Raw genomic sequence first — 17177 nt, 5'->3', positions numbered from 1 at the left:
TGGCCAAAACATAATATGCTCCATAATCCTAAACTCTTTATTAGAATCATCATGAAATCAATATTGGAAAAGAATATTGATAAAGAAATATATTTCACCTTACACTCTGTTCGGATTTGGTACTAGAAACTTTTGCAATCGCGAATAAAATATTTGTTTGCCACTGCACAGTGTATAGTGTACGCCATGCACATAATGTTTGTTAATTTATAGTCTGTGGCAGCATAGTGGCTATTTTGTGTATCTGTGGCAAAAGGATATTGTTTTATCTTTGACATTTTAAAATTAAAAAATTAAAATATTCTGCCAAATTCTACATGCTGAAAGGGTAGATTGTGAAAGCGTTCGTTTCTTGCAAGTTTTTAATATTAATAAAAGAAAACAGTAAGAAAAATAAGTAATAAGGTGAGATAACTTATCATATTCTTTCATGAGTAGGTCATATCAAGTTTCATGTTGATTTGTTAAGTTGAAATACCTATTGTTTTCTTTAATCCAGAAGTTGTTTAGGTAGGCATTTATTGTATACCTACTTTTGTAGAAAGCATTATAGCATTAGGCGTCTATAATTTATATTTCTTTCCGTTCTTTACTTTTTTTACGCAATAAATGATTTTATTTTATTGATTTATCTGTAGGTACCCATTTATTAACTGGTAGGTATTTGCGATTTTTATTTTCGTGTTGTTTCGGGCTGATTGTGGTTTAATTGACTTTGTCGTCTTTTATTAATCGTAAGTAAATACATTTAGTTGCTGATCAGACATGTCTCGACTTCTTTCCCAACATTTCCCGCTCGTCTGGTTGCCAGTGGTAGACAGAACAAAGTTATTTCTCAGAAATTACAAGACACTTGTAATTTCAGCTTATATTAATTAATAAGTTTACTAAATTACTTCGTATTCCCCATCAGCCTGTTTTCGTCCACTGCTGGACATAGGCGTCTTCTATAACAAGCCACTGAGTTCGATCCTTTATCTCTTTGCGTTTAGTCTGCCCGCGACTCCGCCCGCGATCCCGTGGGCTAAAAAGTAATCCATGTGTTGTCCTAGACCATAGGCTTCTTATGTTTCAAATTTCATTCCATTCCTCCTGTCGTTTTGACGTAATTACACATAAACATAAACTCATAAACTTTCGCATTTATAATATTAGTAGGATGTAAGATCCTCGCATACTACCTACTGGTATCATAACTTATTCTTAACATAATAAGGTTGGATTTTGCTCTGATTGGTAATTTAAATTCAATTATAGTGCTTATTTTGATGTAAGTCACTAGAAATGTACCAACATGCTCATGTTTCTACAAAATGCTGACATACATAACTTATTACAACTTAGCAGTAATGGTCTTGGTAGCCAATGCAACATTGTATTATTAAAGTGATAAAATCTTGTTGAATTTATATAAGATAGAGTAGCTACTACCTATGTTTTGTTATATGTAAAAGCTACAGCGACTTTCAAAAGTGTATCTTCTGCTTTTCTCATAAAGTAAAGTTATCTTAGCAGCTATTACGATCCAACTAAATTAGACTTTATTCTAGTTCACAGTTCAACATGTCGGATCAAATGAGGGGCCGCGGCCGTGGCCTGGCCTTGCTACAGGCTCTGAAGAAGACTCAGGCAAGCTCATCATGCGATGATGCTTCCACTAGTACTACAGATCCTAGTACAGCTCCAAGTGTAGTTAGCGAGTCTGCTTCTACTGTAAGTATCAATTTCTAGGTTTTACTTCACACAAATTACATTGAGAACTTAATACTTGTTGTTTAAATGTGTACTGTATTTTCACACATTTAAGTTTTATTTTGGCTTGTTTCACAATCTTTTACCATTGTTTACTTACTGTTGATTTCTTACTAGAGCTAATATACTACTACATTATTATACTTTTATTGTCAACAATGTAGTGTGTACATGGTACAAAAATCTAAATTAATTCTGTGTTTCATTTTAAAATGTGTTACCAAAGGATTTCAAAGTGTATGTATACCTACCTAAATCATTGATTTTTTTAAACTTTATAGGCCATGTCATCTGCCTCATTGCCTATGGGCACCTCAATTGGTGGTAGAGGCAAGATTGCAGCTATGCTACTTGCCAAGGCTAATGCAAACAAACCAGGAGGTAAGTTACTTCTTAAACACCATTCTATATTCTATAATTTTAATACGAAATCCACATTTTGTTAAATTACAAATTGAGTTTTGATCTATCCAGCTAAGTCATAAGGGATCACCAGTACAATACAAATGTATTTGGTTTGGACTCTGTCATATATTGCTTATTGGTCTCCATAAATAACGCATAAGAATATACAGCTACAGCAACAGATTGCAGTAAAATTTATGATATCTTTTTACAGTCCCACAATTTGTTCCGGCAAGTGACGTTAGTCCAACACCAGCAAAGGGCGTAGGCAGAGGACTCAAGCTGTTACAGTCTCTGTAAGTATCTATAGAAACCATAATTTTATTAAAAATACAAAAAAGAGTACATAAAACTTAGAAAACTGACTGCCTTGTTGGCCGAGTGGTTGCAAGTGTGACTGCTGGGCAAGGGGTCTCGGGTTCGATTTCCGGGTTGGGCGAAGTACTACTGGGCTTTTTTCGGTTGTTCGAAAATTTCTCAGTGGTAGCACGGAGTCTAGAAATGTGCTTGGTATATGGCAATAGGCTCACCACCTATTACATGGGACTTACAACATAAATTGTAAAATGTGGGTGTACATTGGCATTATGTGCCATAATGTGCACCTCTGCCTATCCATTCGGGGATTAAAGGCGTGACGTTATAAAAAAAAACTTAGAAAACTATGTTAACTTTTTCCCACAGACAAGCTGCGAAGGCTGCAGGCGCTGCCGCTGTTCCCGGCCCTTCTGGTGAAGGCAGCTCAAGGTCTGGAGTATCACAGATCACAGAAAAAATGTCTAAAACATCCATTACCAGACCACCTGATAACACTACTCGGGCTAAAAAAGTTTTCGTAAGTACAGTTCTTTAATTAATTCATTAGTAGGGCAAAGGGTTTTAGGTATATGCCAATAAGCTCATTCCCTATTACATTGGACTTATAACACAAATGGTGAAAAGTGGGTGTAGTTACACTGTATAGCGGCATTACGTGTCGTAATGTGCTCCTCTGCCTACCCCTGCAGGGATTAAAGGCTTGACGTTGTGCTGAGGGTTTTAGGTGAAATCTAGCTTGGATATTCTTAAAGTTTTTCGGTGCTCGAAATTACTGCAGTGATCTAATTTGTGTCCGCACACACGGATCTGGATCTGGTTGGGCGGCGAGCTACCCCTACTCGCCGTCCGCAGACCCGCACTTACGGTGGCCGGAGATCGTCCCGAGTGTCTCTCGCGATGGCTGGGGCGTGAGGAGGTTAGTTCGCTCACGCGTCCCGCCTCCTCCTTAGCTAGCATGACTGATATGAGTATGTACTTCTTTACAGCGCGAAGTAAAAGAAACACCGCCAGTTGTGAAGAAGGGTGTGACTGGCATGCCAGTAGATGTGACAGCAAATTACATCTACTTGCAATTCGAAGAAAACAGCGTATATGAGTATGATGTCAGGTTCGACCCAGAGCAGGACTATATGAATTTACGCTATAAACTTCTCGGTGGTAAGTTTTTTTGATGTTTTATGAAATTGAACTTTATTTTGTTTTAAAATGAGTTTGTTTTTGACTGTTACATAGACGTCTAGAAGATTGGACCTGAGGAACATATATTTTTAAATACTCTAGTGTGACGTTAGCGTTAATTCGAATTTCGCCATTATATTAAAACAATTAAGGTAAGAATCGTATAAATTTTAGAAGATCGGTGGAGTCCTGTAATCAAAAATCAAACTGATACTTTCTATTATTCATTCTCTCATTGAAACAAACAATTAAACGTTATAATTATTTATCATCTTTGTTACAGAACACCATAAGTACTTCCCAAACAAGACGTTTGATGGTACCACCCTGTATGTGCCACATAAGCTGCCTGAAGAAGCTCTCCACTTGATCTCCACTAATCCTTATGACAGCAGCAAAGTTAGGATTACAGTAAGTATAATGTCATAAGCAGAGAGATATAATGATTACTTAACAATTTTGTCCCAATAACAATTACTAACAACTTGGTTAAGTAATCTTTAAATGGCTCAGAGTACGGCAGTTAGTATTTTATGATGTTTTACACTTACGCAAATGTGTTTTACATACCTATTGAGAGCTTTACTGACTTGTAAACAATAATTTAGGTGTTTGCTCAAGCTAAACCCAAATAATGAGATGTAAATTGATTGTAACAATGACATGTAAATTGATTAGAGTATTGTTTTAGAGCCATTTGCGATTTTTTACTTAGTTAAAAATGTACCAAGTGCTGCAAAGTAAACCACATAAGTTGACTTGCAAGTCACATCAATTTTGATGGAAGTTTACATGCTCCAGAGCATTATCCTCAGGATCTTGCTTTCATCCAAATTTTATTTGCTAAAGATTGGTTTAAACTTTATTCAACGAATTTCTAAACCCAAATAACTATTTCTTACAGATAATATTCCGCAGAACACGTCGCCTGAGTGAAATGATACATATCTACAACGTAATATTTAGGAATATTATGAACGACCTGCAGCTAGTCAGGATCGGTCGAGAACACTTCAATGACCGAGCTGGTATTCCGATACCTCAGCATAGATTGGAAATTTGGCCTGGGTATGTTAAAACTTATTGTTATATCAACTTGTATTTTACACGACGACCTGCGTGGGCGATCTAGACGCGAAGGCGATAAGGTGTGGCGCGATGCAAAAACAACTAACTGTCAAAATCTATTGACGTGATCAACCGCTCTTAATATGCGGTGAAGCGCGATTTGTGGCTTCATAATTGACATTATATTTTCGTGGGAACTGGATGCGGTGCCGTCACGTTTTTGTTTATAATGTCGGAAACAGAAACAAAATAAAACGATTCACATACACATAGGACATAGCCGCCGCGTCACACCGCATCGCGTTGAATTCGCGTGTCACTGTACCGCTTCGCGTTCGCTTCTAGATCGCTCACGCAAGACGCTAGGACGTCGCACAAGACTCATTGTAACGATAAAGCAGAATGTAAATAATGTAGTAAGTAGCGCTATGTGTTATTTTACTCGATGCGGGAATCCTTGTGACACGTTTGTTGCATAGCAGCTAATCTTCACTAGATATACTTGTATTAAAAATATAATATTGTTATTTTATGTTTTATGTTGCACTCCTGCTGCATGAGCATTTAATTGCGGGCGGGAGAGCGGTGCTGCACGCCGCATGTTAAAAAATACATGTATAAACGGAATTAAAACTAAAAATCTTAGTGTATTGTTAGTATAGCTTGGATTTCCCCAAAGTAACGCCGACTCTATTCTAAATATTGTTATTGCCTAACAAAGGTATGATTGCTTTTCTTTTTAGTTACGTGACAGCAGTGAGCGAATACGAAGGAGGTTTGATGTTGACTTTGGACTCCACACACAAAGTAATCCGGACTCAAACAGTACTATCATACATTAAGGAGACTGTCCAATCAGAGGGAACGGGATGGAAGAAGGCTCTCGCTGAGAGGCTGGTCGGCTGTTCAGTTATGACTACGTACAATAAGAAAATGTATAGGTAAGGACTATTTTATTTATCTATTTATTTAGTGTCATCAACATAAGTATATAAATACAGTAATATTGCACAAGGAAAATAAAAGAAACTTAAAACAATCATTAAGCTTATCTATATTTATAAAATTACTAGAATTTTGTTCTATGTCATGACGCAGCCAGACATAGGACCATGCAAAGATTTGTTCCTCTTAAAAATTTAATTTGCGACACGTTACGCAGCAACTTAACCTCGCAATCAAGACTCTGCTATAATTATTAATTTAAATTTTCGAAAAATAGACAAATAAGAAAATGCTCCATAATAATGTTTCAACAATGCAACAGCTTTGCGAAAAATTATTGTAAGCCACGATATATGTATTGCTATTGCTGAATATAATGCAACCATTACATTCAGCAATAGATATAACAACCCCAAATGTCTTTTAGATTGGTTTGTGTATTATATTCCAGTACATAATTTTATTCTTTTTACAGGGTAGACAGTATTGACGACGAGAAGACGCCAAGATCAACGTTTGAGAAGCTTGAAAATGGTGTACCGGTGAAGATAAGTTACGTCGATTATTACAAGAAACAATACGGTATTGAAATCAAGGACTGGGATCAACCATTGTTAATATCCAGGTGAGTAAACAAATAGTTACATTGTTTCCTGTGTTTACTCGTACGAAGGGTATAGTTTTGGTATTATAAAGTTAATTATGCTCATAATTATGATTTCCTAGCATGAGTTACCTTGTCAATGCAGGAGAAGGAACGAGGTTGTTTTTAGTCAGTAAGCATCTGGCACTCCTTCTCACCTCACCCAAGGCGGGAGAATTAGAGACGATTTCCTCCGTCAAAAAACACACCTTTCGATTTAACTTTACTGTTAAAACGGCAAAGTAACTAAATCAAATTTATATTTTTCAGGGATTCAAAACTTTTGCCTGGCACAGAAGGTAAAACAGACTTCATGATATGTTTGATCCCCGAATTGTGCCAGTTAACTGGCCTTACGGATGATCAACGAAGCAATTTTAAATTGATGAAGGATGTGGCTTGCCATACCAAGATAACACCGAACCAACGTCACGCAGCGTTTAAAAAGGTACTTTATTTTTATAGCTGTAAAGTTGGTTTTTGCTTGAGGATTACATTATTATGTTTTGTTTTTGTGGTTATTTTATGTTATGTTAGATAAATTGGGCAGTTTTCACAAATAAATGTATTGTAAATATGTATTAATAAAATATAGTTGTCCGACTGTATTTTGACACGGTGAGAAACAGCCTATGTTACTTCTTAAAAATTAAAAGATCATTTTTTTAAATAAAATAAAATAAACAATTTATTAATACAAATAATTAAATCTTCCACAGTACATAGAAACAGTGATGAAAAACGAAACTGCGAAGCGTAGACTATCCGGTTGGGGTCTGAGCATAGCTCCGGAGACTATCAACATAACTGCAAGGACGCTGCAACCGGAGACTTTATTCTTCGGTAACAATGTCCGAGTGCCAGGCAGACCCAATGCGGAGTGGAACGGGGAGGTCACTAAGAACCATGTGATGCAAGCGGTCGATATTTATAAATGGGCTCTCTTGTACACGGATAGGGACAAGAGAGTTGTTGCTGTAAGTTTATTAATTACTCTTCTTTTTAAATTACTTACAAATAAATAAACGTAATTAGAATGTCATTATTTTTTTTTTATATGGGAATGAAGAATACATATTATTCCATATACTGGACGATTCCATATTCCAGATTTGTCTTCTTATACATTTTTTATCTATGAAGTTTCGAATTTGACTGCAAAAGGATAGAAGCACTACATACTGCTAACGATGACGATAGATTTTTAACCTTATTCTATTGAAATAAAGTTGAAAATATGCTCAGAACTGTTCAGAATCTGTTTCTTAACATTTTGTAGTCTGTTAACAAACATTTCACACTAATCTTGGCTTAACTATAGATTCATTAAATCTTCTATAACCTTTGAAAATTCACAGGACTTTGTGGACACATTGAAGCGATCCTGTCGCCCAATGGGTATAAATGTCAGTGACCCCGAAATGTTTCGCCTACCGAACGACCGCACGGATGCCTACGTCAGCGCGTTGAAGAAACTCATTGTTCCTGACTTGCAGATTGTGGTAGTTATCTGCCCAACCGCTAGGGATGATAGATATGGAGTTATCAAGAAGATATGCTGTGCTGATAACCCTGTGCCGTCGCAGGTAAATATTTACGATATTATATATTTATGTAGGATATTTGGTCACTACGTTTATTTATAATGTGAAGTTGATATGTCTCAATGCTGGACAAAAGTTGCGTAGCAAAGTTTATCTTACTTAGAGGTCTCCTTTTAATGATCGATTTCCGAATTTCTTTAAAGACGTCTGTGATTTTACGTGTTTTTGTGTAAATAAGTGCCAATTTTCCAATTACGGCTTCGCCCAAGGTGTATTAATGTATTTAGGTAGGATAGGTCTCGGTTTTATTATATAATATGAAATAAAGGCTTGCTGAAAAAGCAAATTGTTATGTTTATTCAATTTAAACAAAAATATCGTTTCACTTTATAACATAAGTAAAAAAATACATACTTTTTTCCCTTTTCCAGGTGATAAACGCCCGTACACTGATGAACGCGAATAAAATTCGTGCGATAACTCAGAAGATTCTTCTTCAAATGAACTGTAAGCTGGGCGGTACTCTTTGGAACATCAATATACCATTCAAGTCAGCCATGGTCATTGGTATCGATTCCTATCACGATGTTTCGCGGAAGAAGCAGAGCGTTTGTGGTAAGATTTTTTCACTTTTTTCTGGGTTTAAAGTTTTGAGTATATTTAGTCATTGAGTATGTTACATTTACATTTATTTTTATAATTACTTACATAAATATAAAAATGCCTTTGCTTTCGGAGATAAAAATGGAGTGGAGTGATGTTATGTTATGTTATGGATTTTTATATTCTTATTGTAACCTTTAGTTGATCCAAGGCGGGAGAAGTCATTGGATGATCATGACATTGATCAAGTTAGACGCAGCCTGTAGACCTTTGCACACCTGACGTGCTTGTGTACCGAAACAGACGCGATGCAAACGCGCGTGTGTAGCGATACAGACGCGCGTTTGTTTCGATACACACGCGCCGGTGCCGCACATTTTTATCGATACAAACGACAACAAAATGCTCTTCAGGAGAAAAATAATAATAAAAGAGTTAAAAAATGTGGTGTGCATAAGCCCTTAGTAGACGAAGTGTATTGACAAACAAAAATGACACTACGGTCTAAAAACAAAATAGTTTTGAATGAATTCTCATTCATTCTTCTAAATTCTCTATTTTTTCTTTCCAGCTTTTGTCGCATCATACAATCAATCAATGACGCATTGGTACTCAAAGGTGGTGTTCCAAGGGCGCGGCCAGGAGATAGCTGACCATCTCAGAGACTGCTTCGTACAGGCCATCAGGGTGTATCTCAGTGTAAATGGTAATTTACCTGATAGGATTATTATATACAGGTACTTATTGTTTTATTTTATTTTTTTCTTATAAAAGTATCTTAAATAATCAGAAAAGTAGACCTGCAAACTTCCATAGTAAAGTTGGCTTCGAGAGACAATATTTTTTCCATTGTCTAGTGGTGACGGCAGATTCAGACAAAAATTAAATACCGTGGATTTTCAAGGACTAATATTAGTATTCAAACCTACGTAACTCTGAAGATGCCAAATATTTTACTTAGTAGTCAAGAAATCTTCCTAACATTTGATCCCGCCCTAATGCCAGATGATTTTAAAACTTACAGAATGTTGATTTAAATGCCAGATTGAGTTTTAATGATTTTAAAACTTACATAATGTTTATTTATTTTCCTTAGCTGTATCAGGGATCAGTTTTCAAAGAAAAAATACGAATTCAATTGAACTTCAAAATATATATTTTTATGGACTAGCTTTTGCCTGCGGTTTGTGGCTTCTTTCTGCACTCCCTTTCTCCTATGTAATTGAAATATTACATATGGGTATAATATTATTTCTTCAGAGACGGTGTAGGCGACGGTGAGCTACAGGTGATCAAAGACTTCGAAATTCCACAAATGCAGATCTCTCTGTCTTCGTTCGAAGGCAGGACTGTACCAGCGATCACTTATATAGTCGTACAGAAACGTATCAACACGAGGATATTTTTGAAGACACCAGATGGACTGGAAAATCCTAACCCAGGAACTATTGTGGACCATGATATTACTAGACGTGATTGGTAAGTTTATTTATTTATACTTATACCTGCCTTTTTTGTATAAAGCTGAAAAGAGATAAGTTTGTTTGTTTGAACGTTTCAACAAATCTCTGAAATTACTGGTTCGGTTGAGAAATGATTTTAGTGTTGGATAGTACATTTATCGAGGACAGTTATAGGCTATAAAACCACACGCAACGGCCAATAGGAGCTGTGGGGAGCAGGTGAAACCGCGCGGGAGTTGTTAGTTATCTATATTTTTGTGTGTGTGATAGTAGAGACGCATTTGTCTCCGTATTTATTTCCATGGGTGTAATATGAGTTGACTTAGGTACAGCACATTTCATAGAGATTGGGCAGAGACATTCTCTGAAGAAACTGAACCTTTAAAAGCGTAATATCCCTACCAAGACTGGAGATTAGGGCAAACAATGTCGCCAGTATGATAACAAGATATTCAAGCTGTATTTGTATTAGGATGACATTAGGATTGAACTCAATAATAAATTCTATAGTGTGACTACAGGGATTATTGCCTATTTAAGGTAAGCGTCCACAGACCCGCATCGTACGCATCACATGCATCCCATATGACGTCATCGATACGCATCGCATGTAGGCGTTGCCGATGACGCGGTACGTACGATGCTGATCAGGACGCATGGGCAGGACGCAGTTGTATGTGTGTCTATACAAGACAAACTAAAATCCTTTGCGTGGGATGCGTACTATGCGGGTCTGTGGATGCTTACCGTTAAAATCACCTTTTACAATAAAAACCTCACAATACTTTGTCAATTCCAGGTACGACTTCTTAATAGTATCGCAGAAGGTAAACCAAGGTACAGTGACCCCAACACATTACGTAGTTGTCCACGACGATAGTGACATGACGCCGGATCAGTGCCAAAGACTGACGTACAAATTATGCCACCTTTACTACAACTGGCCTGGTACAGTCCGAGTGCCAGCCCCGTGCCAGTACGCCCATAAACTGGCATCTTTAATTGGCAGTAGCGTACATCAAGAGCCTGCTGAGTCGTTAGCCAACAAATTGTACTTCTTGTAAAAAGTATTAGTACTAAAAAGTACATAATATGTTTAATTGTGATTCTTTGTGTAATGTGCGCGGTATTTTTTTGTTTGTTTGGCATCCAAAAGCCAATAAAGAATGGCAGATTATAGTATTTTTACTTATTAGGGAATGTAAAACATTTGTTATCTAAATTGTCGGTCTAATCTAATTATAGACTAACTTTTGTTACTTACCTTACTCAGAGTCGTTAATATGGTTACTTAACCGAGTTCTTAGCAATTGTTTTCAGAACAAAATCGTTACTAAGGAATAGTTTAAGTAACCATTAAATGTCTCTGAGTATAGTTTTTGATCAATTATGTACCTAAAAGGTACCTTTTTTTTCGTACTTTTCGTGTTCAATATCATTTTACGTTACTTCATCAAACTATCGAATTTCGTCTCTTCATTTAGATCTACATTTTAATTTTAATTTAACCCACCGTTTGCAATTTTCTCCCACCTTTTAAATTTTAAGTTAATTTTGAATCAAATGGCTGATTGAGTTAGATTATATGACAAAGTCAATTCAGTGATTGGGTTTTAAATATAAAATGTGATTTGTTTGATCTAATTATTATAAGTATTTGGGATGATTTTACTTTTATTTTTATAATTTTCACTGCAAAGGTTAACTAGTTCTATAAATTAATTCTTTGAGGTTATCAATTTATTCTATTTTTTTTTCTAAGTTTAAAAATACCGCGCATATTGCAAGCCCACTAGTTTAAAATCGGAGCCATTCTTTTTTTAGTACCTAAAATTAAGTACATATAGATTTTAAGAATTCATTTGTCTACTCTCGTCATAGGTCTAGAATCTCGACTGTTTTGTCAGTATATTTTTTTAAACGTTCTTTTGTGCTTAACTTGTTCGGACTTTGATATTAAGTGATTTTGGGACAAACGAATCGAGTGATGCTATGTGTGATTTTGATGAGTAAAGGAGTTTAAAACGCCAGTCTTTATGTAAAACTTAACGTGTGTGTATACATGTCTGTTGTAGTCATACAATTCCTTTGCGTTGAGAAAGTAAATTAAGATGTTCGAGGTGTGACCGCTTTTTTCATTTGGATTTCTTTGACGTGTGCCAATACAAATTGTATGTAACACGCTGCAGTGTACTTAAAATTATATTTACCTATCAGGAGGGTAGGGAGGCCTTTGTCCTGCAGTGGGATGACCTCGGCTGAAAAAAAAAAGCTGTTGGTACTGGATTTAAGTATCACGTTGGTAAAAGCTCCCGCTTCTGAATTGGGTGTTAGAGTTGCCAGTGGGTGACCTTAAAGAAGACTGTTGTACAGTGGTCACGTGCCATCCTACATAGCGAGGCTCAAGGACCCAGGTCTTTCTAAGTATTTGCGGTAGTGTAACAGATGTACCGTAAGGACTTCGGCGTTGGTCTATTGAGAGGACAGTGGCCCATATAGATGTGAATTTTGGCCACCGGGGAGGTTTTAGTGAGGTGATAATTCCAAATTGTTACAAAAAAGCTAGGTGCGTTTTTAATTGATCAAAAAGAGTTTATCGAGCTGCTTATGGGCTTGAGTGCTCTATGGTTGGCCGCATCATCGCTTATCACTGGGCTACATAGTGGCCTATAACCCACGAATACGAAATTATGTTGAATATCTAAAAAAATCTTAACGCAAATGGATACGGTGCTCAAAATGTATCTCAGCTCACGTCGCATTTAATTTAATAAGCGATATAGGTACTTATTTAGACTTAGTTTTGTACTTAGTGCTTTTATAAAAATGCTAAGTTAAGCTTCCATTTTGGTATTATTTCCAAACGAATTAATTACTTTCTTTAAGACTTGATTCTACTAATTCTTTGCGTGATTTGAAATAATCACTGACTAATCAAGTCGTCGAGTATGCTCGACTAATTTCAAGCTGCAACGGGACTCATAATCATGAGCGTCTCACAGCTAACTGGTTTCTCGAGCATTTTGATTTGTTCAAATTATTAGTAGAATCGACATCTTCGCATAATTGACTATGTACAGTACAATTTGTAATAAGTTTGTATTAAGCGTAGTATTAAAAACAATTGGGTACGTTCCTTAGTCAAAAATAATTTGTTAAAAAATCCCCGATTCCCCAACAACCCTTAAATTCCTTATAATCTCCAAAAGGCCGGCAACGTTTTTGATAGTTCAAAATTAGAATTGATTGTGACTGGTTGGAAAGTACCCAATTGTTTAATATTTGTGTGATTCTTACATATTATTTTGATGTGCCAGTATGTTATAGTTAAACATCTTGTCTGAGATTATAAACGTTTTATAAAGTTTGCAAATGGTGTGTCTATAAGAAAATGTATGTTAACATTTAAGTACCTACATTAAGAATTTTCTATGGAAATGCTAGTATGATAGTGTTATATAGGAAGCATATCCATAATAGTGAATAGAAACAGATAGAAATTATTTCTTACCAAAGAAAAAGAGTATAGTCATTTGTTTTGTGACGGAGTACATCTGTAGACGCTCTCTGTCCCATACGTTAAACAGATTTTCAACCTTATAATTTCACTGTTAAGTCGAAAATCCTCTGATGAGATGCACACGTAATTTGATTTACACTTAGGATTATTACTTCTTAAGCTTTTCTTCATGTTCATGCATCTAGTCATATGCAGTTAAGACCACCTTTGCTTTTTAATACTTATTCCTTTATCCCAATTACTTTTGGGCTCGTCACTAAGTCTCAACCAGTTACCCTTAGTACGAGTTTGCTTTACGATGAACGAAAACGAAACGAGAGCGCGTTCGGCGATCTGATTGGCCAGTGTGAAGGAAAAAACCAATCAGCGCTGAACGCATCTCTTTTCGTTGTCAACAAACTGGTATTAAGCCCTCTGATTCGAAGAAATGTACTAATATTTCTAATTTTGGATCAAATCACCAATTTCCTTGCTAGGCTCGGTTAGAGTGATATCACGAACTCACAGAAAACTTAGTGATATTTTGTAAATTACCTTTCCTATAAGGAGGTCTAATATTGACTTTTATGTGCTCACTACACATTATAAAGTACCTTTTAAAGGTTACCACAATTTAATCTATTTTCGATTTTGTGAAAATTGGGTCTAGAATAAAATAATACATAAGAATGTCTACCATTTACTGGAGCTCCGGCTCAAAGTAGGAGATAGAACGGGGTGGATTTTAGTCAGTAAGAGTCTGACACTTCCTCCCGCCTCACCCAAGGCAGGAGAAGTCATTGGATGATTTTCCGCTCTCAAAAAAAAAAAAAAAAATGTCTACGATATTTTGTAGACTACATATGTTAGTATTTTAATATGTATTAGATATTCGTATCACTTATAAGTGTGTGGCACAAATTTTTGATACTATACATGCCTATTGGACTGATAGGGTATACAAAAAATGTTTTGACTGTGTATCTGGATTTAGTTTGTAGGCGGCTTGGCTAAAGGGGAGGAAGGAGTATCGATTATAGTCTGTCAATCTGATCTGAATGTCAACCAACCTACTTTTTATCCCACGGGAACGCGAACGAAGCCGCTGGCAGAAGGTAGTCAAGAAATAATTGTATCAAGGAAAAACGCTAGTGGCTCCGTCTCTTTGTTCCCAAGTGTCCAAGACTTACTATACAATACATATAGAGATGTGATGTATACATAAAAAATGTACTTTGTACTTTTGTACAGCGAACTCCACTAAATAATACATTTTGTATAGATACAGTCAAACCATTCCAATTGAACAAATAAAAACATTTTTGAAAGTACCTATTACCATAACACGCCCAAATTGACAAATGTTAGTTCTGTAAGCCAAAATGAACAGTAGCGACAAACTGTAAAATATATTGTAACAGTTCAACCATATGCGTCCTTCTTGACGTGGGAAACTGTCTTGAATACCGAAAGAAATATACTCAAGAATAACGCAATTGTAACTCCTTTTTTGTTGCGGACGTCCACGGGTGGCGCTGTGATCGCTTTTAATCAGGTGATCCGTCTGCTCGTTTGCCGCCTATCCCAAAAAGTAGAATAAGAAATGGTTTACATTTCTTGCCATTACAGTATAATTAGTATTTTATAAGTGGAAACAATAATTATGACTTTAGTAAAAATGGCAGCCAAAGATGCGTATTACATGGATAAGTAATTTGTAAAATTAGTTTTAATTCCTCAGTAATATTTTCTTTTCAGAACCAACTATAGGCAATCTTTTGGCATTATTATTTTTCTGTAATTTTTCATTTAACTGATTTAGAATTTTTTATTTAAATCGCATGTAACTTGTATTCTAAAATACAAGAAGACTAACTGCCGATCTTATGCAAAATCTCAGGATCGATTGTGATTTTTTTATTAGTACTGTTCGAAATCGAAATTCTATTTAGTACTTTAGTTCTTAAATTTAGTTTTTAATTCTAAGTTTATTATTGGCGGCGCTAGTGAGGTGAAAAGTAAAATTTCGCAATCAGGCTCATTGAGAGGACAATTGGCTTGAATATGCAAATAATCACTTTTGTACTGCGGGAGAGCCATTCTTCGGCATCGATAGTCAGGCTCGACTGGAGTGATGTCCAGGACCTCACATGAAACAGACCTGCGTTGAACACTACAGTGAAATATCACATGAGTCCAAAAAGCCGGCAACGCACTACTCTGGTGTTACGGGAGTCCGTGGAAGGTGCTGATTCTTACCATCAGGCTATGCGTCTGCTCTGTTGCCACCATTTCTATAAAAATATTGTTCACAAGACTTAACACAACACTAGCGCCTCTAGCGGTGTAAAAACACCTCATTTCAGTGTGATCTGTTTGGCTACCTCGAAATGACTCAAATATTCGTAAGTTTTTGTTGTTATTTACTTTTATATTTTATTATAAATTTCCATTTCATTCGTTTAGATTAGGCCATATTAAAATTATCATTGAACTTTATCTTTAATTTTAAAGATTAAGTTGTAAGTTACTGATTCAACATTCCTTGTATTAAGTTCTAGCTTAAGTTACTTTAAAATAAATCGAATATTGACTTCTAAACTGTATTTTATATTTTTTTCTTATTTTGTGATTGAACTCATTATTGATTATGAACAGATACGCTCCAAAATCCTTTTTACTGTGTTGTTAGAAAAAGAAAAAACTGCAACTATGCTCTCAGATGTACACAGCTGTAACTTCAACAACTTTTACCATACAATATTTTACCATAACTGCTCGAAGCCTCGAAGCAGGCGTTGGATCAGGGTGGTTTTTAGTCAGTAAGAGTTACATTCCTTCATGCTTCAACCAAGGTAGGAGGAGTCATTTGATTGTGAATTAATGTTGATCACTGAAAATGTTCTGTCATTCTAATGACATTTTATTTACATAACATTTTAATGTGAAAATGTTCTGTCATTAGAATGACAGAAAATTTTCACATCAGTGAAAACTACAGTGAATGTCTACAACTACTAGTGACTGTCTACAGTCTGACCATTCTTTACACGTAATAAAGCTAGTTTGATAATACTATATGTCGTACCTAATTAAGAATTAATAGGTAATGTACGTGAATGATTGTAAGATTGATAAATAAGCAGTAAGTTTGTAATAACCGTGATTAAGTACGTACGTATACGCACACCTTAAAATGTAAGGGTTGTCAGAATATTTTTGTATGTGGTCGATTGCGATTTGAAAGTTAGTATGTATCTATTAGAGATTTTTTATGAGGAGATATTGTCTTATTTGAAATAAAACTTTAGTACAAAATTCTTCTATTAGTCTTTTATTTTATAATCCTTTCTACACATAACGATGTTTTTCCTTTTCCAGAGATGTGCTATGTAGCTATGCTACGAAGATGAAATAGCTAAGCTGTACCTATATAATACTATGTGACTGTTTCGATCGATACTAAGCTATGTAGCTGTACAATTAAGATGCGCCGCCACAAAGTAGCTGTGCGAGGAAGATGCGCTGCTCGAGTATGCGATGTATCGATAGTAGGGAAGCCATCTATAGCATGCATCTATAACACGCATCCTTCCATATAAAAAACACCTTAGCTATGTCAGTTTCCACCAGTGCAATGCTATGTGTACCAATGTATGTGATCGGTAGAATCCAAACGCATCCGCAATAATGTAGCATAGCACATCTCTCGTGGAAAAGCCCTCTTTTGATGCCCGAAGACACTGGTAATTATTACA

The 17177-nt window shown here is 35.9% G+C and overlaps 1 protein-coding gene across 3 annotated transcripts; it reads left to right on the top strand.

Moving 5' to 3' along the window:
- The first annotated feature begins 258 nt into the window (after positions 1-258).
- On the top strand, positions 259-16743 carry LOC126910677 (piwi-like protein Ago3). Of its 3 annotated transcripts, none has more exons than XM_050693597.1 (17): positions 259-405; positions 1551-1713; positions 2034-2133; positions 2372-2453; positions 2842-2992; positions 3462-3633; positions 3938-4065; positions 4559-4722; positions 5466-5663; positions 6143-6292; positions 6581-6758; positions 7030-7287; positions 7669-7896; positions 8286-8469; positions 9029-9194; positions 9718-9936; positions 10720-16743. In XM_050693597.1, the coding sequence occupies exons 2-17, from the start codon at positions 1564-1566 to the stop codon at positions 10982-10984; spliced, it is 2793 nt and encodes a 930-aa protein (XP_050549554.1). In that variant the 5' UTR covers positions 259-405; positions 1551-1563; the 3' UTR covers positions 10985-16743. The 3 variants fall into 3 exon arrangements, with proteins under 3 accessions (XP_050549554.1, XP_050549555.1, XP_050549556.1); XM_050693598.1 differs by lacking the exon at positions 259-405 and adding an exon at positions 544-656; XM_050693599.1 differs by lacking the exon at positions 259-405 and adding an exon at positions 712-734.
- Positions 16744-17177: the final 434 nt, after the last annotated feature.

The sequence above is a fragment of the Spodoptera frugiperda genome, chromosome 5 (genome assembly GCF_023101765.2).
Source record: "Spodoptera frugiperda isolate SF20-4 chromosome 5, AGI-APGP_CSIRO_Sfru_2.0, whole genome shotgun sequence".
In the NCBI taxonomy this organism is placed as follows: domain Eukaryota; kingdom Metazoa; phylum Arthropoda; class Insecta; order Lepidoptera; family Noctuidae; genus Spodoptera; species Spodoptera frugiperda.
This window is presented reverse-complemented; position numbering and strand designations above follow the sequence as displayed.